The 22,583-nt window shown below is 37.2% G+C and overlaps 1 protein-coding gene across 1 annotated transcript in view; it reads right to left on the bottom strand.

Moving 5' to 3' along the window:
- Positions 1-2,519: 2,519 nt before the first annotated feature.
- The window catches only part of TEX15 (testis expressed 15, meiosis and synapsis associated), a 76,146-nt gene continuing 56,082 nt past the window's right edge, over positions 2,520-22,583 (bottom strand). The window contains exons 8-11 of the mRNA XM_049866757.1: positions 12,376-19,787; positions 10,083-10,141; positions 5,770-7,040; positions 2,520-2,653 (exon numbers count right to left, since the gene is read on the bottom strand). Of these exons, the coding sequence (XP_049722714.1) occupies positions 2,616-2,653; positions 5,770-7,040; positions 10,083-10,141; positions 12,376-19,787 (8,780 nt within the window). The 3' untranslated portion in view covers positions 2,520-2,615. The remainder of the gene's footprint in view (positions 2,654-5,769; positions 7,041-10,082; positions 10,142-12,375; positions 19,788-22,583) is intronic.

The raw sequence follows: 22,583 nt of genomic DNA, 5'->3' as shown, positions 1-22,583 counted from the left end.
TACAATTTTTCAAGTACTCAAATAACAAATCAAATACTATAAATTGACATTTTAAACATTTCTATCCCGGAAAGTTTATGTATTTAAGTTGACCAAAATATTTTGGGAGAATCTTCTCATTGGAAGAATGGGGCATAGCCTTGCATGTGGCTAGATGCAGAACTCAAGTTTTAGAGGCACTTTTACATTATATATTACTATTAACAGATGGCAAAGTGATATAACTAAAATATAAGACTATGAGAGCTAGTTTGATGTCCACCGCCTCTAAGAGGCTTACCTGACCACCTCCGCTTCTGTATCATCCAGTCATTCCTCTTGTCCATTGCTTTGTTGTTTTTTTGTCACTTACAAAGATGTGAAATTATGTATTTACCTGTTTATTACAGGGACCTTTTGACTGGAATGAAAACTGCATGAGGGTAGGGATTTTAGCTTTTCATATGGAACTCCAGGTAGCAGTAAAGTCTGCATGAACGAGGAGAAAAGGAAGCAAGGAGGAGAAGACAAAAGCAGCCTGAATGGAAGAGGTGCTCCAGCGTTTACCGAGGCACCTAGTCAAGTCACTCCGTGGCGGGTTGTTTTCCATGTAATAGGTATGTGTTAACCAAGGCTTGTCCATGTGTATGCTCATTATTCAAGAAATACACAAACAAAAACCATCCTGAAACTAAAAGAATCCAGTTTATTTAGATAATTCTTCTTTAAGTTCCAAAACAACAAGATTCACAAACAAGTGGGTTTCCTCATTTATGTTTCTTCACATCCCAATTTTGTTCTAATTTTACTTTTAGAACCGAAACATATATTTGAGAGGAAAAAAAGAAAGTACTCCATTGTTTTTCATATTATGTTTCAAAGTGCAGAATAGTTACATTAATTGAATATTTAGAGAAGTTTAAGAAATTAAAACCTACAAAATGAAATAATCACAAAGTTCAAGAGAATATGAAAGTTGTTTAAAGAGTCCTTAAGAACATTTAACTATTACCTTACCTAAATAGCTTTTTAATAGTAAACTTTGTAACATCTTTCCAAAACTAAATAAAATATAAACCAAATGGCTAAATCAAAGTCATTTTTGAGTAACAGTTAACATTACTACTTTAATACTTTCAAGAGTTCTAGTTTTGACAATTTTTCAATAAAACTACTTTGACAAAAATGTAGTTACCTTAATATTGCTTTAATTCTGTAGTCTTTTCAAATTCCTCGTTTCTTTCAGTTGCAGTTCCCTGACTTTCCCTTTTTTAAAAATCTGTTAGAGAAAATCTCTGAAGTAATTCTGAATCCCACCTACTATTGATATCCCTAGAGAGCTTTATCTTGGGGGTTCTCGACGTTTTTCAAAATTGAAAAATGAGTCACTCTGTAACAAGCAGGGCTGAATTATACTGTATTCGGAGGGGTATGCTAGCTAACGTGTCTGCTAACATAACAAATTTGAGAAAACCGTGAAGCTTTGCTAACTATCTGTTCAGACTCTGCCAGAGCAAATCTCTTGTCACATTTTATGGCCCACTAGCACTTGAGAAAGTTCTATCCAGTTGCGAAGGATCTTTCTGACAGGATGTTACAAAGAACGAGACTGGCTGTTGAACACGATAGGTAACGTACAGGCAGAAAGGTTGCTTGAGAGCACAGTCACGTTATCACATACCTCTTGTCCCAAGATGATTACTACTAAGAGATTTTTTTTACTTTTACAGAATGTTTAACAAGAGAAAAAATCTACAACCACAGCATTAAAAAAAACTGCATTTGTGCTGCATTATTTAAATTATTGCAATATGACTAATTTACAGTAAAAGCTGAAGATATTATTCTCTATTGTTTGCTACAAAATCATTAACAGAACCACTTAATTTGTGAAATACAAATATAAAAAAAAATCTTATGGAAAGGGCTCTTATAAAAAACGGTGCTAAATGTGCTTTAATCTCAGTATAATGAACTAAAAATGCTTCAAACATAAAATTAAAATCCCTACTCAGGGAAACACTTAAAATATGCAAACCAGCTTCTCTACTAAAAACAGTGTATAAAAAAATTATAAAATATTGAAATTGAAAAAATTTTCCATGTCAGGCACAGAATCCTAAACTACAAGAAAAACGTGCCAAGAATTATAAAATTATTGCTCTGATGACCCATTGTAGAAAAAAATTCCGACTTCCACCTAAATCCAATGGTACCACATAAACCATGTATTTAAAGTATCAGAAACAAAAACTCTTCTCTAAGATTTCACTACTATTGCTTCATCTTACAGCAAATGTATTTAATCCCTTGATGCCATTAGAAAAACCTCAGAGAAAATCTTTATAATTGTACTACCTGATAGCAACACTTTACAAAATAAATTTCAAAACACCATGTTAATGCTACTGCCGGTGAGGTGGGCATTAAAAGAGCAGCCTGCCTGAGAGGTTAGAAGCTGACTCCCTCTTGCCTCAGGTGATACACGGTTGCATTTAAACATTGTATACAGAGCTGTATGATTTTTATTTCCTGCCACGTTTACATTCAAAAATGTTAAAATAAAAATACAGAAGTAAAAAATACTTGGAAAACCTTGTTCAATCTCCTTTATTTCAGTAGACAGAAGGCTATTTTCAATGTCCTGGCTGAAAGGGTTCTTGTTGCCATGAAGCTGGAAGAAAAAACCCACAAAGATTTGAGATAAGTTAACCATGCAGACTGATAGCATCTAACGTAGAGTGGAAAGAACACGAGCGAAGTTAGAGTCAAAGAGATCGCAGTTCGAAGCACACACCTGCCCTTCACCTGCCATGGGACCCCCCAGGAAGTTATCTAAGGCTTCCCAAGGAGTAATTTCCTCATCTGTAAGACAACAATAGTATCACTACATCTCTCTCAGGCATCCTAAGAGAATTACATGGAATGAATGGTGTAATGTACCTGGCACTTGGGCTCACTGAAGCCCATCTCTTTGCATCCACCTTCTGGTGTTGAGTACACAAGCATCATAAGCAAGGCAGCGACAAAGGGATCACAGGGATTTCAACATCTTTAAACGGACGTAGGCTAAGTGTGAGAGGCACTCCTTATGGACTATAAATACTCATGAAAACTAAAAGATGTGTTTATAAACAGAGCAATTGCCTGCTTCTTTTTTTTAGTGACTTTTGGATACGATAAGAAGTAGGTTAATTGTTTTGTTTTCTTTTCACTTAACTAATATAACCAAGAGGGTAATGCTATGCTCGGAAGTTAATCCTTTTGTGCCCAGCGGTACCCACAGTGACCTTGAACTTTGTCAGCCTTTTATTGGGAAGCTGGTGCATCACTGACAGTGTGTGCTATTGCAAGGCAGGGGCCTTTATGACTGTTTGAAACCAAGGAAACGGCCCTGTACTGCAAATGACTGTTTTTACAGGCTATTATATGAGGTGTCTGAATTTTTGGTAGGAAAAATAGAAATTCTGACAATTTTTATTGGTTACACATATGGACCAAGAGACCCCAGTGGGGACGCTGGGGTATAATTAGCGGTACTTCATATGTACCACTGAACACTTATGGTAGGTTGTGGGAGGGGGCGGAAAAAAAATCCACACTACCTACTAAAAATTCAAACACACGCAATGATTCAGCATGCTTCCATTATTGAAAACACATAATATTAACAAAAAAATTCAAAGTAGAAGATAATTGGGTCACCGAAGGGTTAAAGCTGGATTTAGCTCCCTCCACAGCCATCTTTTAATATTACAAACAGCTTGACTATTAAAACACAAGAAAGCCTAAGCTAGGAGAACCTTTATGAAACAATAATACCCTCAAGATTTCCTAGTTCAGAAATTAAAGCATCTAATTCCTGGGTCTGCCACATCTACTATGCTTAATGCATCTGTCATCATAGCAGCAGGATAAAATTAATCATAAAGGAAAAAGCCAAATCACATACTTGCGCCCCTTTCCCTTCTCCCCCTCCTTTACAGTTTTTTGTCAGGGTGTGTGTTAGGTATAAATGTTCTAGTCCTGTTTAGACTCATTTGGTGGGAAAAGGAGAGAAAGTAAAGAGCTGTACACAGAAAATTACAGCACCACGTAACACTCACACGTCTTACCATGTGAGAAAAGCACACAAAAAGCGCCGTGGTAGTACTAGAGGGATGGCCATATAGCAACAGTGGTTGTTAGGTGTCGTTGAGTCAGTTCCGACTCACAGTGACCCTACACACAACAAAACTAAACACTGCCCAGTCCTGCGCCATCCTCACAATCGTTGCTATGCGTGAGCCCATTGTTGGAGCCACTGTGTCAATCCATCTTGTTGAGGGTCTTCCTCTTTTTTGCTGACCCTCCACTTTACTAAGCATAATGTCCTTCTCCAGGGACTGATCCCTCCTGACAACACGTCCAAAGTATGTGAGACGCAGTTTCGCCATCCTTGCTTCCAAGGAGCATTCTGGTTGTACCAACAGTAAGAAGTTCAATGTGGTTTCAGTATAGAGGTAGAAGTGCTGGGAGATGAGACTGGATAGACAGGACTGTGAAGGGCCCTGAATTCTAAGCTAAAGTACTTCAGTTTTCTCCTATAGGTAACAGGGAACCAGTGGGGATTCCAATGCAGGGCTGCTGACATGATCGGATTTCTTAACCAGAAAGGGAACCATGTTAACAAGCTGCTTCTTGTCCAATTCAGAAAAATGACCTCTTAGTTAATTTTTTCTACTAAACAATTTTTAAGAGTATCTAGGATTTTGAAACAGCTTTTTAAGAGAAATTTTCCTGCACTTCTCTGTTTAAGATGTTAACCTTTGATGGCAAAATATTTGGGGTACAACTGATTTTTTTTTTTTGCAGAATTATTAGTTTTTTTTTTAATTAAATGCACATTTGTTTCAATTTAATTTTAAAACCCTATTTTCCAATAATGACATTTAGAAAATCCTTATTGGTTTAAAAGAGTAAAATTTTTCAGTTTTAGTGACCAACTATCAAATTCTTCTCCCAATATATTTTAATTAACTCTGCTCATCTATACCAATATATTATTAGAACACGGACAGAGAGGGAGAGGAAGAAACATTGTTTTATCTGATTGAAGTTCCTTTTTCCACCTTGGATTTTTACATTTTTTTCCTCTTAATTATCAAAGTAATACATATTCACAGTAGAAAATAAAGAAAAACACCCTCCACACACCCCGAATTTTACCACCCAGAGGCAGACAACTGTTGGTGTATTTCCTTTCAGTTTTTCTGGATCTTTATTTACAGAGCCAAGGTTTTATGCTATTCAGTTTTAAAAATGTGGCATAGTGGATAAGAGCTACAGCTGCTAACCAAAAGGTCAGCAGTTCAAATCCACCAGCCACTCCCTTGGAAACCCTATGGGGCAGTTCTACTCTGTCCAACAGAGTTGCTATGAATTGGAATAGACTCAACGGCCATGGGTTTGCTTTTTTTTTTTTTTTTAATATCATGAAAAACTTTTATAAACCTTTTAATGGATGCATCATATTTCACTTCATGGATTAACTGTAATTTACTCAACTGTTCTCTAAGGGTGGGTGTTACTGAAGGACATATTAACAGTATTTCTATTTTTTAAAATCTGACAACTAGACTCCCACCTGACAACACAACTCAGCCATGCCTAACGCATGAAAAACTCTGAAAATCTGCACAGAAAAATGATTGCTGTATATGATCACTTGTTTTGGATTCCACTCCAGTAAATGTACAAAGTTAAAAGCCAAACATCAATGAAGCAGGCATGAAAACTTGTGAAACTCACCGTAAGTCCAAGGAACTTCTGGAGGCCCGCCAGGATTAGGAGGGTAAGGGTGTGCAGCTTGCAGCAAAGGCTGATGGGATGAAGACGGTGGAAAAATCGGCTGCTGAAAACCGTAGGACACTGGCGTCTGATATTGAAAATACTCATTCACTGGCGCAAAGTCATTTGCTTGTGGCTTCTCAGCAAAGTAACCAAAATATTGAGAGCAAACAAGATTAGAATGTGTGTTTTGGACAGTACTTGCAACTGCAGTCAATGACCCAGAAGAAAGTGGCTGCGCTTGGTAAGATGTTACCCCCTGGTATGTGTGGGTTACAGAACTGCCACTGATGCTACTGTAATGATAAACACACCACGCGTAGTAAGGATGTGAAGTGCCAAATGAATGCTGAGAAGTATATACTGGGCTGCATGCAGACTGGGGCGGTTCATTCCAATTCACGGCAGCATTCTGAGCTAGGGCTTTTAAATTTTCACTGCTCTGTTGTTCAGAAAGACAGTATTGTGCTGTCTGATTCACATTAAGGGTTATGCTCCCAGACGCTCTGGCTGAAACAGTACCGAGATTCAATGTATCCTGCATATATTTTTCCTCTGACTCCATCTTTGCAGGCGCTATTTTGTTTATTTGAAGAACAGGAATTTTGTTCTGAATAAACATAGGTTCTGGAGAATTGGTGCATGTGGAGTTGTTCATGGACGAATTTAGCATGTCATTATCTTCAAGTTCAAGGACATGGTCATTCATTTCTAGATTGGTCTGGATATCCCTCAGAAAACAGAAAATAGGCTTTGAGAGCACTGATGTATTAGGCAGGAAAGAAGCATCAGCTCCTGGTTTTATGTCTGAAGGACAAGATTTCTGTGCAGGATCTGGGGAAATTTTAAGAAATTTCTGTGAAGGTATCTTGTAGTCTTTTGAAAATGTGTCATCTATACTTTTCTGGTCACAAACTGCAAAAACAGCCCCGTCCTTCTTACCACTTTTTTCCTCAGCAGCACTAAACCACCCATTTCTTTTCTTCATGCTGTTTTTTAGGTTTCTCTGTTGCCCAGTGAAGTCTTCTGAGCTATCAGCTGAGATCTCAGTTAAATCTATTATGCTTTCTGAATTTGATGCCCAAGCGCCCTTTAAGTCCTCTGAAGGCAAAAGTGAGCCTAGTGGTGATCTTGGTATTTCAACCTTTTTTGGAGATGGGTGGTTTCTTTTCAGATTGTCAGATGAACTTGGTCCTATTTTGTTTTCACTTCTGAGATGAGATCTTGTAATCCTATTAGGTGTTAACACATATACACAGAAAACTTTAAATATACAGATTCACAAATTTCTAATAATCTCTTTGAAATTCTTATTCAACAGGAATTCTGAAGATTTACATTTTTCTCATTCTATTGGCAATATAAAAACCAGCAAACCAGTTGCTATTGAGACAATTCCAACTCGTGACGGCCCCATGTATGTCACAATAGAACTGTGCTCTGCTGGGTTTTCAACAGCTGATTTTCCAGACACAGACTGCCAGACCTTTCTTTCAAGGCACCTCTAGGTGGACTTGAACTGTCAACCTTTTGGTTAGCAGCAGAGAGAGTTAGGAGCCCTGGTAGTGCAGAGGTTAAGAGCTTGGCTGCTAACCAAAAAGGTCGAGAGCTCAAATTCACCAGTTGCTCCTTGGAAACCCTATGGGGCAATTCTACTCTGTCCTATAGGTTGCTATGAGTCAGACTCAACTCGACAGCAACAGGTTTGGTTTTCTTGTTTTTTGAGAGCGTTAACCATTTGTACGACTCAGGGAATCTGATGGCAACATACATGTAACAGATTTTCCCAATTTTACTCTCTTGGTTTGAATTCAGATATTTTTCCTATGCAAGATGATATACTCCACATTTCAAATATATGTCCAATATTGTAATAAATTATTTTGTGCTTTGGGTATTTCTTGATAGAGGCTTTTAAAAGTAGGAAGCTATCATTTAATTGGTTAGTGTGGCTTCTAACTCGTGTGTCTCCAACTCACTGACAATCTTCTTTATGTGTAAACAGTGATCTAGAGCTGGTGGAGCTATCAGCTGTGCACCCTCCAAAGTTAGAGCTGGTGGAACTATCAGCTGTGCGCCCCCCAAAGTTAGAGCTGGTGGAACTATCAGCTGTGCGCCCCCCAGAGTTAGAGCTGGTGGAACTATCAGCTGTGCGCCCCCCAAAGTCTCTTCCCTTCCTATTATCACAAGCTACGAAGTTTTTGCCTGTGAAATTTTGAGACTAGGAAAAACAGAACTCCAAAATTTCTTGCCAATTTGATATTCTTGGCATAACCTATTACCCACTGCCGTCAAGTTGATTCCGACTCATAGTGACCCTGTAGGACAGAGTAGAACTGCCCCATAGAGTTTCCAAGGAGTGCCTGCCGGATTTGAACTGCCAACCCCTTGGTTATACTTACCTAAATTAAGACAGTCTCAAGCGGACCAAGGGAAGCAACCGTTATGGAAATGTCTAGAGCCAGACAGTTAACATAGGTTCTCTAGGTAAGCATATTTTTTGGTGTTTTATAATATTTTTTTTAATTATATGTGGAAAGTAGCATGTTGAGAAGGGCAAAGAATCACTCTTTCTACAGTCCAGAGAAGTTAATCTTTGTTCTGGAATTTGTATATTCTACGTAGGAAACTAAAAGCCCCACATTTTACAGAATCCAGTCTTCTTAAAAGGCACTTTAATGACAACCAACATCATCGACCAACCCCCATACAATAATTTATGAATCACAGAAAGTACTATTTTACTAAAATCACATTTCCAGTGATATTTCAGAGATGTCTCAAACCTACAAGGTTGGCAGCTGTTTGGATGGCTTGTCCCTTTATCTGCTCTCTTCAGGGAAGAACGCAGCATATCATCTATGTAAGGTCTGGCCTTATATTCAAATTTGTTTTTCTGCTGAGTGAGATAAAGTCTGATTCACTGACTTGCAAACAGCATCTACATTTAGTTAAGAAATCTACATCATTAGGGAATTGGTTTATGTTATCCCTCTAACAGCCTATTCACTTTTATGCCACTCCATAACTCTTCAAAGAGTCATATGCGCTAGGAAAAAGACTCTAGAAATGTAATAAATATAGTGTTAGCTTTAAAAAAACAAAACCAAGTCAGACAGCAATGAGATTGCTTACTTATCTTTTTATTTTATGCTACTCATTCTTTTACATCAAATGGGGAAAAAAAAAAAAAAGAAGCTAGCCACAAAATAAAACTCTTGTGGAGTTTAAATGAAATGACACGGTCATCAATTCCACTGGTACCACTTCATATCAAAATGAAAAAAATATAAATAATGTAGTGAGTTGTTCATAAAAACTGTTTATTAAATTTAAAGGACTATACTTTGAGATTGTTTTTCCTAGTTATGGTGCTAAACACCCTTTCATGAAACAGTAATGTATTTATAGCACGCATGTGTATACACATACTATTTGTATCATGCTCTGGCAACTTTACATTTCTTTAACGAATTTTGAAATATGGTTGGTCTGTAATAGGTCCCTAGGTGGTGCAAATGGCAGGTTAAACCCACCCAGTTGTGCCACAAAAAAAAGGCCTGGTCAAGTGCTTCTGTAAAGATTACAGCCAAATAATAATAAATAAAAAAAAAAACAAAAAAGACCCTGTGAAGCAGTTCTACCCTGTAACACAAGGGGTTGCCACGAGTCAGAGTAGACTCAATGATAGTTTTTTTTTTTTGGGTAGAATCCATGTTAAAAAAAACCCTCTTTTTATTAAAAAACCAATTACTCAGCCCAACTGATTGATTAAAAGTAATGTCTGTCAAACACATATCTTCCTTTCTTTGTAAAACACCACACTTTTCTAAGCTCTGGGTGACTGACTTCTAACTGTACAGTATCCAGAATCTCCTTACCTTTTAAATCATTGAAAAAACACATTTCATACAATATTACCCTTTGATACTTTAACAGAATGAAGTTCAAACTTCTTCAGCCTATATTTACATGACATTCTATAATCTGAAACGACTTTCCTCTCTAGCTTATTCTTGTCCCCTAGGTTACTACAGGGTTGCTATGAGTTGGAATCGACTCAATGGCAGCTGGTTAAGTTACACGTATGCTCTACCAAAAAAAAAAAACCAAACCCACTGCCGTCGAGTTGATTTCGACTCATAGCGACCCCATAGGACAGAGTAGAACTGCCCCGTAGAGAGATATATAAATAATCGTTTTATTCTTAATCCTTAATATTTGCTCAATTTTGCTTAGTGTTTCTTAAAGATGGGATCGATGGCAATTCTTACCTTGGATTCTTGAATGATGCCTTTTCTTTGTTGATTTTTGTGACATCTTTCATATTAACCTATGTTTACAAGATAGAAAATCTAAATTGATGATAATTTAAACTGCAACATTAAATTTTATTATTTTAACATCAGACATTTGCAATTGTTGTGTTGTCACCCAAAATGCACTAAAATTAAACTCATCAATGATCTCTTCCCCTAAAACCAGGGACCTGCTGGGCTTCCCAGATTTCAGCTATGTCTGGAGCAACATTTTTTTTTTTAAGAAAATCTGCAGCATTCTTCTCCTCCCACCAACTCTGAAGCCCATTTATGACTGCTCTCTCTTTTATGCCCTTTTTAGTAAACCAGTCACTAAAAAAAAAACAGTCACTAGGCCCCATCAATTCTTTAAGTGATGTCTGTCAAATACCCATCTTCCTTTCTTAGTCTATAAAACAGCAAGCACCCTTTCCTAAGTCCTGGATGACTGACTTCTAACTGTACTCGGAATCTCTGTACCAGTGAAATAATTGAAAAGACACATTTCACATGGCATTATCCGTTAATACAGAATGCCAACAGGACGAAGTTCAAACGCCTGTATACTTAAGACATTGTATAATCTGAAACCACCTCATTCTCCATCTTTAGCTTACCTTCGTCCCCTAAGTTAAATTTTTGTTCCAGATTTAAACTTGTCTCTCAAATGATGTCAATAAGCATTCTTGATGTGTTTCACCACATTGTTTTTTGTAACTGAAATGTCATCTTCATTTTTACTTTCATCTGATACATTTTTTTTTTCTTTTAAGGGAGAGCTTTGTGTTCCCTGAAGTAAGTCTCCCCTAACAACCTAAGCTTTTGCTTTTCTTCTCAATACCAGAAACCTTTTTAGTAACGCCCTCAATTTACTCTGGGTGTGGCGTGCAGAGCTTGCGCTATGGTTTGGAAGTGTGTTTATAAGTGGTTGTTTGTGAAGCACAGGGGCAGATTAACCAGTAAGCATGGTATGCACTGGCTTGCACTGGCCAGGGACCAGCCAGCTTAATTGTGGAGAGCAATTTCACACAGGTTTCACTACACCGTTGATGTGGTGGGGGACAGGTTAGACTGTGAACTGCAGATTGGTGGGAAGGCACAACTGGGCCCGTGTGTACCTTGCTTAGAAACCCTGGTGGTGTAGTGGTTAAGTGCTATGGCTGCTAACCAGAAGGTTGGCAGCTCAAATCCAGGTGGTGCTCCTTGGAAACTCTATGGGGCAGTACTACTCTGTCCTATAGGGCCACTATGAGTTGGATTGGACGGCAACAGGCTTAGTTTTTTTCGGTGCCTTGCTGATTGGGTAATCAGGCCCTGGTTAAGCATTTTCCTATAAAACACAATTCAATAAATGGTGATTAAATTCCCAGTCTCTAGAGCTAATTTAACCAATGTAATTGCTTAGACAGTGCAAGTGGGCAAAGAAATAACCCTGCCTTCATTTTGCATATAGGTATTCTCTGTTTCTTCTGATCCGGGAAATCTCAAAAAGCTGTAGGAGTAGGGCAGGGACAATGCTACACGGTCTTTGGAGCTACAATGCCTAGTTTGAGATCCTGACTCTCCCATTTACTAACTGCATGACCTTGAAAGATTAGCCTCTCTGTGCTCCAATTTCTTTACCTTTAGATAATAATACTGCATACATCATAAAGGTTTTGTAAAGAATGAATTAGTATTTGTACAATCTTAAAACAGTGCCAAGTACATAATAAATTTTATATAAATTTTGTTAAATAAAATGTATTTCGATAGGACTTCCTCTAATTCCTTGATAATCATCAATTTTAAAATATGTATTCTGTTTGTCCCACTGGATGGTAACAGTGAAGAATGTGGGCTATATTAGACAGTTTTTAATATTCTCTACATGGGCACACACTTGTATAGAAGCTACTCAAGAAATATCTGGTCACTCACTTAACTCACATTCATGATATCAGACTTTCCCTTAAGAAGCTATTAAAATTCGTATTCTTCTATGAAATGTTTTCTAAATTAAATAGTTTACTTAAATCATAAGTTTAAAAAAAGACATTTGCAAGGTTTATCTCCCTTACACGGAATCATGGATTCCAAGTCAACATTTACATCCTTTTAAAGGTAACACAGACTGTCTAATCCGGTATTTTAGTTAGTAAACTCATTTTGCAAGGCAAAATTTAAAGCATTCTCAACTTTTACAGTTCTGCAATGTACTTGTTTTACTTAGAGTGGAATTGTTCTCAAAATGAATACTTACACAGGTTTTGCTTTAAAACATTCGTACCTTTTGCTTTTTAGAACTCGAAAGAGTAGTAGCCTTCTCCTGTTCCTGAGTGTCTGCACGTATGTCTACAGTGACAGGTCGTTTTTTAGAGGAACTTGAAAGGTTTTTGATTATGCCTTCTGGAACTGTGGGCACCTTCAAGCAAGTACCGGAACTATTAATGTTCTCCCCATGTTTTATAACATGAATATTCATTTTTTCTTCTTCCTTCGATCTGGAGGTTTTCTTTCTATTATGTAGCATTTGGCACAGGATAAAGTGGACGGTTAATTCAGCATTTTTAGCACATACAATCTTCATCTGTTCAATAGTTTTCATGACTTTCATAATATGGGCCATTTTTCCTAAATCTTTCTGAGGAGCAGCCATTATATTTTTGAGCAGTGCAGAAAACTGATTGTAGCTGTATTCCAACTCTGTCACAGTGTTTCCATAATTTATGGATGCTACACACGGCACAAAGTCAACGTATGTGTAAATGGAACACGCGGACTTCTTTACAAGATTTTTTATTTCTGAAAGTTCTTCAAGTTCTCTTGAGAGCAAATGAAGAGCATATGAGCAATTAACAGCCTCATTATATTTGTAGATAATATCCAGATCTTTCTTAAGTTCAGAAATAGCAGTCTCTATCACTCTCCAAAGACAATCTGTTGAATTATCTTTAAGAAATGAAAAACAAGCCATTGTTTCTTGGCAGTGAACCAGGTCAGGAAGAAGTGACAAATCAAACCAAAGCATACCTCGAAACCTCTGCTTGTCTAGTTTCTTTGCCATTGAGTTTTTAAGGAAATGTATTGTCTCTAAAATCATGACAATTTCGATGTATGTTTCAACTGCTTCAGGCTTTAAAATTACAGTCCCATAGTTGTGGTTTTTCACCATGTCCAAAACATTTTCTTCTGTGATAAAAATATTATCTATGCTATCTTCTTGCAACATCTGAAAGTATTTTTTTAAAATTTCTAAGTGATTAGTACATCTCAAAGTGAGTTCCTGTAATTTTTTAAGGTCTGCAAATTCAGCTTCATCCAGTATTTCACTAACGCAACAAGTATCTGGGTGTGACAGCAAAGTACCATTAAACCTGTAGTTTTCTCTGCTAATTGTTGCTTTATTCATTAGATTACCTGACTTTTTGCAAGCAATCATGGTATCCTCCTGAAGTCCAATACTGGAAATTTGTTCACTGCTTAAGTCTTTAGACAAAGCATCATATATCTCCTGCAGCTTAGAGAACGCCTCTTGATTATTTTTGAGTAGTGTTTCTTTATACTTCTTTCGTGAGCACTTTTTGTTTAAGGATCGTCTTCTCTCTTCCCAAACAAGATTTTTTGCAGCATCAAAAAAAATGTGTTCCAGGCCATAAAGAGATATTTTAATACCTACTGCCTCCATGCTCTTGATAAAAGTAACTTTTGAGGAGATCATTTCTACGATAATCCACAGGTGGTCTTGTTTTCCGGGATACCTGTGAATTTTAGGAGAGTTCCCATATATACCGATTAGCTCTAAAGTACTTTTTCTTAAGGTTTCTAGGTCTCCCAAACTATCGCCAAAGTTAACTCCACAGGTAAACGGAACAGAAAGGGAGAAGTCAAAGCAATCAGAACAGCGCTTCATTATTGCTTCGCACTCCTGTACCTGCCGTTTGTATTTTAAGAAGACGTAGTATGAATTTTTCCCCTTTTTTGTTTCTTCAAGCACTTCAATTAATTGATCGTGGTATTTCTGCAACTCACAGAATGCATTATATTTCAATCTTGCTTGAAAAGCAGGATAAAAATTGGATTGTTGCTGATAACCGCGCGGTCCCCCAAGCAGCTCCCCGTACAGCGTCTCATCATACCACAGCAAGCTTCGGAATGTCGGTTCATCTCCCAGGAGCCTTTTTTTGTTTTCAATGAACTGAATAGTTTCCATCATCATCTGGAGTTCTACCAAAGAGTCAAGAGCGCATGGTTTTAATTTGTTTTTACAATTATTCCACAGGTTCTGTTGTACCAACAGGTCTCGTGAAATCAAGACTTGTTCCAGTGAACACTCTTGGTTTCTTTCAAAAGCTTCAACAAACGAAGGGAGAATATTTTGACAAACCTTAGTTTCTTCCTGTAGAATCTGCAAGGATGACGCTTCATCTGCTCTCTGTAAAATTTGTGATAGCTGAGCTAGGAAACCAGCATGATTAGCTGTGCCATGTTTTTCTTTTAATTCATTCAAGTATGATGTAGGCTTCTTCTGGAGAGCAGTGACTTCAAAGACTTCTGGGTAGGCATGTGGAATAGGTTTGTGGTTAATTTCTGTAACGCCTGGTTTGAAATTACAGGTTATTTCTGAAGGTGCTATCGAATCAGGCTGAGAGTCACTGGTAACCTTAACTTTTTCACCTTTCTCTCTTCTGGTACGGAGGTTAGGAACTGTGTTATTCACAGGAAGTGCCTTAGAAGAAGTGCCATTTTCAATTCTTAGACGAGGCTCAATCAAGTTATTTTTAATTGTTTTCTCCCTGACGTAGGAGGATGCTTCTTCTAAGATCTTCTTCTGACTTTTGTACTCAGTCTTAAGAGGTGATTCTTCAGTCATGCTTTCTTTGTGGTACACATCTCCCAACGAATCCTTTCCTGCCTGTTTAACTTTCCCCATTTTTCTGTCCTGAATGTTTTTCCTCGCATTACATTTTTTTGAAGAAGAACCCTTTACATTATCTGTTAAGAGTTGAGAACTACCACGGGAAGATAGTTTCTTCACTGTATCTTCCCCACGACTTTTATCTTCCTCACTTACTGATGTCAGATCCGAGTTGGGATTCTCAGTCACACTTCCGTCACTCCCATCTACTTGGCCACAATTACTGGAAAAGCATCGTTCTGTCTTTAAAAGCTCCTTTTCACGACATTCCTGCTGATAACGTGATACAGTGGTGGACTCTGCTGAAGGATCTACAGCAGAAATTCTCTGTTTATCCAAATCAGAGTTCAAAGATTCCCCCTCGCTCTCTGTCGCTGGAGCAGTTGAAAATGATTGAGGAATGCTGTTACACTTTTTGCTTGCTATCAGAGTTGGGTTTGATGGGTCCACTGGGAAGTGTCTTGTGAAGACGTTTGGTTTAGCGCTCTCAACAGGAGCGGCACATTTTTCTACAGGAAAATTCACTACCAGGTTTCTTTTACAATCAGATAAAATGTTATCTGGTTTGTAGATATCAACATTTAAAAAGTGCTGCTCACTTGATTCCAAGACTGAAATAAGTATGTCCGTTTTCACGTCTGTGTGGGCCGTATGTGTTGCACCATAATTTCTGTTCGTGTTAACACTTAATCTTTCTTTTATGCAGCCAAAAGATACTGAGTTACTTTTATTTATTACTTCATTAGCCGTGGAAGTGATTTCTTCTGTTATATCCTTAATATTACTGTGTGTTGAAGGGCTCTCAAGCTTTTCATATTTATCAATGTTAGATACAAAGTTGATACCAATTTGGTTTTCTTTTTCGGGCAGCTTCTCATCTTGGTGGTCTGGTGAAAACAGACATCCAGTTTTTCCAGAAAAAGGCTGAAGTTCTGACGACGCTGGTAATTTCATACTGCTAGTATTATATGATGATTGGCTTGTACTTTGGGACACGGAGGGCAGGTATAACTGTGATTCAGGATGTGGTTCTTGATCACAAAACTCTCCCACGTGAATAGTGGTGTGGCTTCTGGAAACACTGCTGGCTAAACTTTTCTTAGAAACGCAATCTGTGATTTCCTCTCCATTTCTTTTATAAGACTTGTGCTTTGACACATGCGTTAATGATGTACCAACGTTAAATTCTAAAGCTCTTCTTTCACCCTCTCTGTCGTCTTCTCTTCTTGAAAAAAAATGCTTAGTGGAATAATATTTTCTTTCATACAGAGAGCTATAACCCTCAAGGTCACAACATTCCCAGAAATTATTGCATATGATCGCGTATGATTTTGGTAATGGGCCTTTTCTTTTTTCTCCCACTTTAGTTATCAGCTGCAAGGATGTGTGAACTCTTCTCTGAGCTTTTTTTAAGTGAAGAACAGCTCTGTCGAGTCTTCTGGAAAGACGTTTACTTTTACATAATGATGCTTCACTATTGAGAATATCCAGGACACTCCTAATGTGCTTTTCTGACTGTGAAAATGTTTTCATTCGTCCTTGGGATAAAGAAGAAAAACATTCAAGTGAGTCTTGACTAGTTAGCCTCCTCTTTTTCTCATACATTTCATGATATCTGAAATCTTTATGCGATGTGCTTTGGTCTCTCAAAGATGTATGTTGCTTTCTCTTGCTCATTCTTGACTCTGGGTGCTTTTTACTTCTAGTATCATTACAGTCAGTTTTTGATTTCGCAAAGGAACAGCTGCTTTTGTTATTTCTTGTAGTGACATCTGAAGATTCAGTAAACAAAGAGTCATTGTTTCGTTTTTCAGACATGTGATTCACGTGGGCATTCTGACTTAAGTCCGAAGAAAGAGAAGTTTTAGATTTATTCACTAGTCCTGATTCTTGTGTTACACTATCAGGTTTATCCTCACATGAGTAATCAGGATTTTCACCAGAAGACTGGGAAGCAGTTCCTAATCCTGGACCCTTTTGTCCCTCATTTGTTTCTGGTTCTGCAGCTTTAGTTATACGTTTGTAATAGTCATCTTTCAGTGCGTGGGAGTCAGCAGTTTGGCTGAATCCTGGCCTAACTATATTGGTAATTCTAATTTGTAGATCTGGAAGTAAAATTGGGTTGAGTAGCTCTGCTTTGGTGTTCTGTGTAGAAGCATAAAAACGATTCGTCTCCTCGGAGTAACGCTCATCTGTACTCTCCCTTCTTGCGGTGCTTTTCAATGTTTCTGTCTCCCAGTTACTGCTTCCTAAGAGAGCATCCCAGTTGATACGAGACTTCAGAGTCTCATATGAGGACCCCAGTTCTTCAGTAAGCACATTGCCATGGCTATGCGTATCTTGATGAAATAGAAGAGCATCTTCACACTGTTCTATTCCTACTCCAATCTCACTTTCCAATTCCAAACTTGGAATAATAACCAAGTTCTCACCGACTGAGGGCTGATGAAATGAGTCTTGTGATTTATTTTTATCCATATCAATTTCATAATCAGGAATCCTAGGTTTTACTAACAAACTAAAATCTGAACTTGCAGAGGAACAGATTTCTTTAAACTGGTATCCCTGGTGATCTTGGTGATTTGCGCTTAAAGCAGGCACAGTAGAACCAGCTATCTGTACTTCGGCATTTGGGGCTGTACACACTGAAGAGCCCGGAACTTCTGGCAACACTGTGGAAGCCAAATACTCCAGACTCTTTCCATTATTCTGAGTATCTTTTTGTTTTAAGGCATTGACAGTCTCTTCACTTTCTATTAATGCAGCTTCTGTTGATACGTATTTTTTGTCCCAAGTCAAGTTAAATGTAGAAGAAAATTCTTCAGAAATCAGAATTTCTACATGGCTGCCATTTTTATCCTTCCTTCTTTCCTCCAACTGGGTAAAACTGTTGTTTGTATGAACAGCCTGCTGCTCGCCTTCATATATGTTCTCTCTGCTGTCCTCTGGGGGTGAAGTAACGTCGTCCTCTCTAGCCTCATGCTGATTTTCTTCATCATCTTTTTGTTCCTTGAAAGCAACATTCAGTGGTATACCGCCATTCAGCTGTGTATCACAGAAGAGAGGATGACCTTGACCTTTAACTTCAATATGAGAAGAGTCTTTGTAGTCTTTCTGATCATCCTCTAATGACACCAGCTCATTGTCATGTTCCCCATGGGGCCATGTATGTTCTTTAGTTTTACTGCAATTGAAATTATTATGAGCTGTTTCAACTCCATGAGAGAAAAGAACTGTATCAATTAGTAGTTCTTTGGCCTGGGAAATGTCTTTTGCTTCCTGGAAAGCATCAGCCACAATGCCAGCACAATTCTGATCTGTTTCTTCCCTTTTAAGTTCCATCTGTTTTTGAGAAATGACAAAACTTCTAAGAATGTCATTATTTTCATACTCCAAAAAGTGCTGGGGATGATTTTGTGACAGGCTGTTTATGCTTGGAGTAAATTCCATGGTTAGATCATCTAGCTCATACTTATCCTTTGTGGTACACGTGGAAGATATTGGTATTTCTAACTCTTGAGTAAATATTTGATCACAGTTTTTTCCTGAAGAATCAAGACTCTCACCCTCTTCATGTTCTTGTTCTAATGAAATGTAATTCTCTATCTGGCTGGCTTTTGTTTCATTGGTAAAATAATCAATTTCTTTCCACAAATTTTGCTTTTCTCCACGTTTGGAATTGTCTTGTGGATCAGTTTTAAGGCTCCTCATATTTCCAATATTTTGAATGAACGTATCTATGCTTTCCTTCTTTTGGAATGAAGAAACTGGAGACATTTGGGGATCAGTTTGATATATGGTTTTTAAACTGGAAGACTGTGATTCCTGAGAGATATAACTATGGTAGTCTTTTGTACAAGTATTCACTGGTTCATAAAAGTTATACGGCTCGCCATTTTGTTTAATTAAAAGTGGGGTGTTGATTCTCTGTTGGGATCTCTGGACTTCTTCCTCAGTGTGTCTTTGGTTTTCAGCTTCTGAAAATACATTTGACAAAGGAACTGGGAAAGGAACATTGCCTTGGCCCTTATATTGTCCTGCCATGGTCATTTTGTCAGGAGTTGCATAATCATAGTCCTTAGAGCATGTGTTATGAACCTCAGACTGTGAATCATCAAAAGAAAACTTGAAGCAAGGGGCATCCAAGCAGTTAGTAAGAACAGTGCGATCATCAGGGATGACTTCAGGTAAGGAGACAGAATTAGCTGACATAGATGACAAGTACGTTTCTGAGTTACAAGAATCTAAGCTCTTCTCAAATACCGAAATCTCCTTCAAGCCCGTTACGTTATTCTGTTTTCCCATGCTTTCTTCTCTCTTCATTAGTCTTGGGTCTTTGATGAGTTTTGAAGTAATAACTGTGCTTGAACCAGTATTGTTGTGAAGGGAAACAGGAGTAGAAAAAAAACTTAGAATATTTTTCAGATCCGTCAAGTTTAACAAGAGATCACCATTTACACTTTCCCTGGTATCACTGGGCATAAATAGAAGACCCGAATCATGTGCGTATGCTTGAGAAGTATCACTATTTTCTGCTAAATTGTGCTCTGACTGTCCAGCGTCTGTTTCAAGTATAGAAATGTTGCTTCCATTTTGCACACTTCCACGGGGATTAGAACTATCTGAGTTGGAAGGGTTTATCTCTGAATTCAGTGCATTGCATGAACAGTTTTCCTGGACAAATGGATCTACAGGTTTCCCGAAATGCTCAAAGATGACAGTGGCATCTTTTCCTTTTCCAATTCTTTTGGCCACCGTACAGTTATTTAGAGAACATGTTCTTTCTGTGGAGGCAAGAAGAAAGTAAGAAAGCAGGAAGAGAAAATGATTTCTACAGAATCTCTACTGGTACAGTCATGACTGGTTTTAACTTGAAGTTCATCAAGTAACCTAATCATGATTAAAACGTGTTCTCAGCAGAAAAATAGAAGAGGACGAGTAACAAACCGATAGAGTATAAATAAAACAGCACGAAGCTCTGTTGTACACTAGAGACCTTACTACAGAAAGTATCTGCCATTAAAGAATTTGAGTTCTGATAAATAACAAGGACTAAAAATAGTTTAAAAAAAGGAAATAAAAAAATAAATAGGAATAAAGACATGTTGCTCACAGACGAGGTATTTCTTATACTACCTTCCTATATTCAGATATTTAGTAACACTGCCTACATATTAGGCAAAATTGCCTCCCTTGTTTCTTTCCCCATAGCATGCTCCCCAGCACTGTTACCTTGCTGCCTTTTCCTCTACCATGGGAGAACAAAAAAAGAAAACGAAGGGAAGGGAGTAGAGAAGGGGGGAAAAAGCCGAAAAACGGTTCCACAAAATCCTTCCCAGAAGCCAATGCAAATGGCTTTGTTGTTTTTAACCACTTGCTGTGGTTTAAAATAAGTATTTATGCAAATAATATATGTAAATAAAACCCTGGAAAATTTTCTTCATAATTTACAGAAACGTATTCTAAAAATTTCATAAAGGATCTCACATAATAAAGAAAAAGCTTAATACGTATTTAGCAAATAGTAATTTCTCATAAAATGGCCACAAACCATTCATAGCTGAGTAATCACAGAAATACATTTACTAAAATAGAAATTAATGATTATAAATTCCTTGTGAGATTTACGAGATACATGAAGTTTTATAATCATATCACTGGGAGGTGCTGTGAGGTTTTCACAATATATTAAAAGGTAGATATGTGATGATATCTTATTAATTACAGTAAGCTATAGGAGAAATGTCATCACAAATAAAGGTATGTAGTGCTTAAGAATGGGAGTTATAGTGGAGGGAAAAAGCAAAGGTAGATCTCTACACCTCCTTATATGAAAATACTCATTGTAAAAAATAAAACCATAAAAGTATTAAAAGGAAACATGAGCAGGTGTTTTTATAATCATGAGGCTGAGAAGTCTTTTTTAAACAAGACTGAAAATCAGAAAATACAAGAGGAAAAAATGATGTCAATTACATAAGTTAATAAGTCTAAACACACAATAAACAAAACTAAAAGGATAAACTGGTAAAAAGCATATTCTGAATGATAAAAGGTTAGTACATGTACATTAAAATAAGTAAAAAACAGGCAGAGATCTTCAAAAGACTAATAAAAAGAACGTTCACAATAGAATGGGCTAAGTATATGAAAAAGCAAATCACAGATTAAAAATTGTCAACAAACATTAAAACATGCTCAGTACCTCTAGATAAATAATAAAATATCATTAAAAATATTTTATATTGGCAAAGATTTTAAAGGATGATTAAGATCTTGTGGATATAAAGCACCCTTTTATACTGTTCACGGGAGTATAAAGTAGTACAAATTTCCTAGAAAGCAACTCAACAGTATTTATCAAAATACAATGTATAATCATCTATAACCAGCCAATCACTTTTACAAATTTATCATTTTGATATACTTGCAGAAATACCGAAAGTTGTATGTACAAGGATTTTTAGTACAATAACTCATAAACCCATAACTCATAACTCATAGCAGTGGAAAATTAGAAACCTAATTATCTTTCAATATGCAACTGATTAAATAATGGCCTATCGATAATTATAAACCATAAAATTACTGTGTGCATATGCTACAATAAATGCTGTAAAAACAATGTTATACAGCCAGTAAAAACATTAATTATGAATATGTACCAATACAGGAAAATAAACCTAATTAAGTTTGTATAACGATCCCACTTTTGCAAATGTATGGTAAATGAATATTAATTTACAGATTTTAATGATAACTTACATTTATGGGGCACAGTTCTATACTGACACACATGGGTTTGCCATGAGCTGGAATCAACTAGATGGCAACTGGTTACTTTTACAGAGAGCTTAGTGTGAATGCCAGGTACTGTTCAAAGCACTTTACATACTTTGATTCGTTTCATCTTTGCAACATCCCCATTTTATTTGTGAGGAAGTGAAGTGAAAGAGTAATTTGCCCAGGATCACCTATTTTATAAGTAGAACTTTAATCACTATGCTATACTGCTTCTTTAAGCTTAATAAAGGCATTTTCACTTCCCATTTTTGGCATTCCCACCAAGTAACAAATAAAAAATAAGAGAAAAATGCAACATTTTGAATAAAATAAGAAATCTGTAACAAAATCAAACTATGAAGCAAACTCCCAAATAGTTACTAGCACCATAATCTGAGATGATGAAAATGTTGTGCATCTGTGCTGTTCAATATGATAGCCACTAGCTACACATGGCTAGCGAGCGCTTGAAATGTGCCTGGCGGGACTTGGGAATTAAATTTTAATTTTAATAAATTTAAATAGTCACATTTACCTAGTGATTACTGTATTGATTAGCACAAGTCTTGACTACTCTAGAGGGAGTAAGTATGCCGATAAACAGCACATGTGACCTTGACTGTGGGCCTAATACAGGTATTCCCTAAAGTTCATCATCCTGAAAGGCATCATCCTTTGACTAACGTAATAAGCTGTTAAGATTGGGAACGGGCCAGAGTCAGGGTGGAGGAGAGGTTTATACCTACTCTCTCCAACGTAAACCTTCAAGCTGCGTGAGGATATGGCAAGTAGAATGA

This window comes from Elephas maximus, chromosome 22 (genome assembly GCF_024166365.1).
Source record: "Elephas maximus indicus isolate mEleMax1 chromosome 22, mEleMax1 primary haplotype, whole genome shotgun sequence".
In the NCBI taxonomy this organism is placed as follows: domain Eukaryota; kingdom Metazoa; phylum Chordata; class Mammalia; order Proboscidea; family Elephantidae; genus Elephas; species Elephas maximus.
Note: the sequence above shows the minus strand (reverse complement) of the source record. Positions and strands in the feature narration are given on the sequence as shown.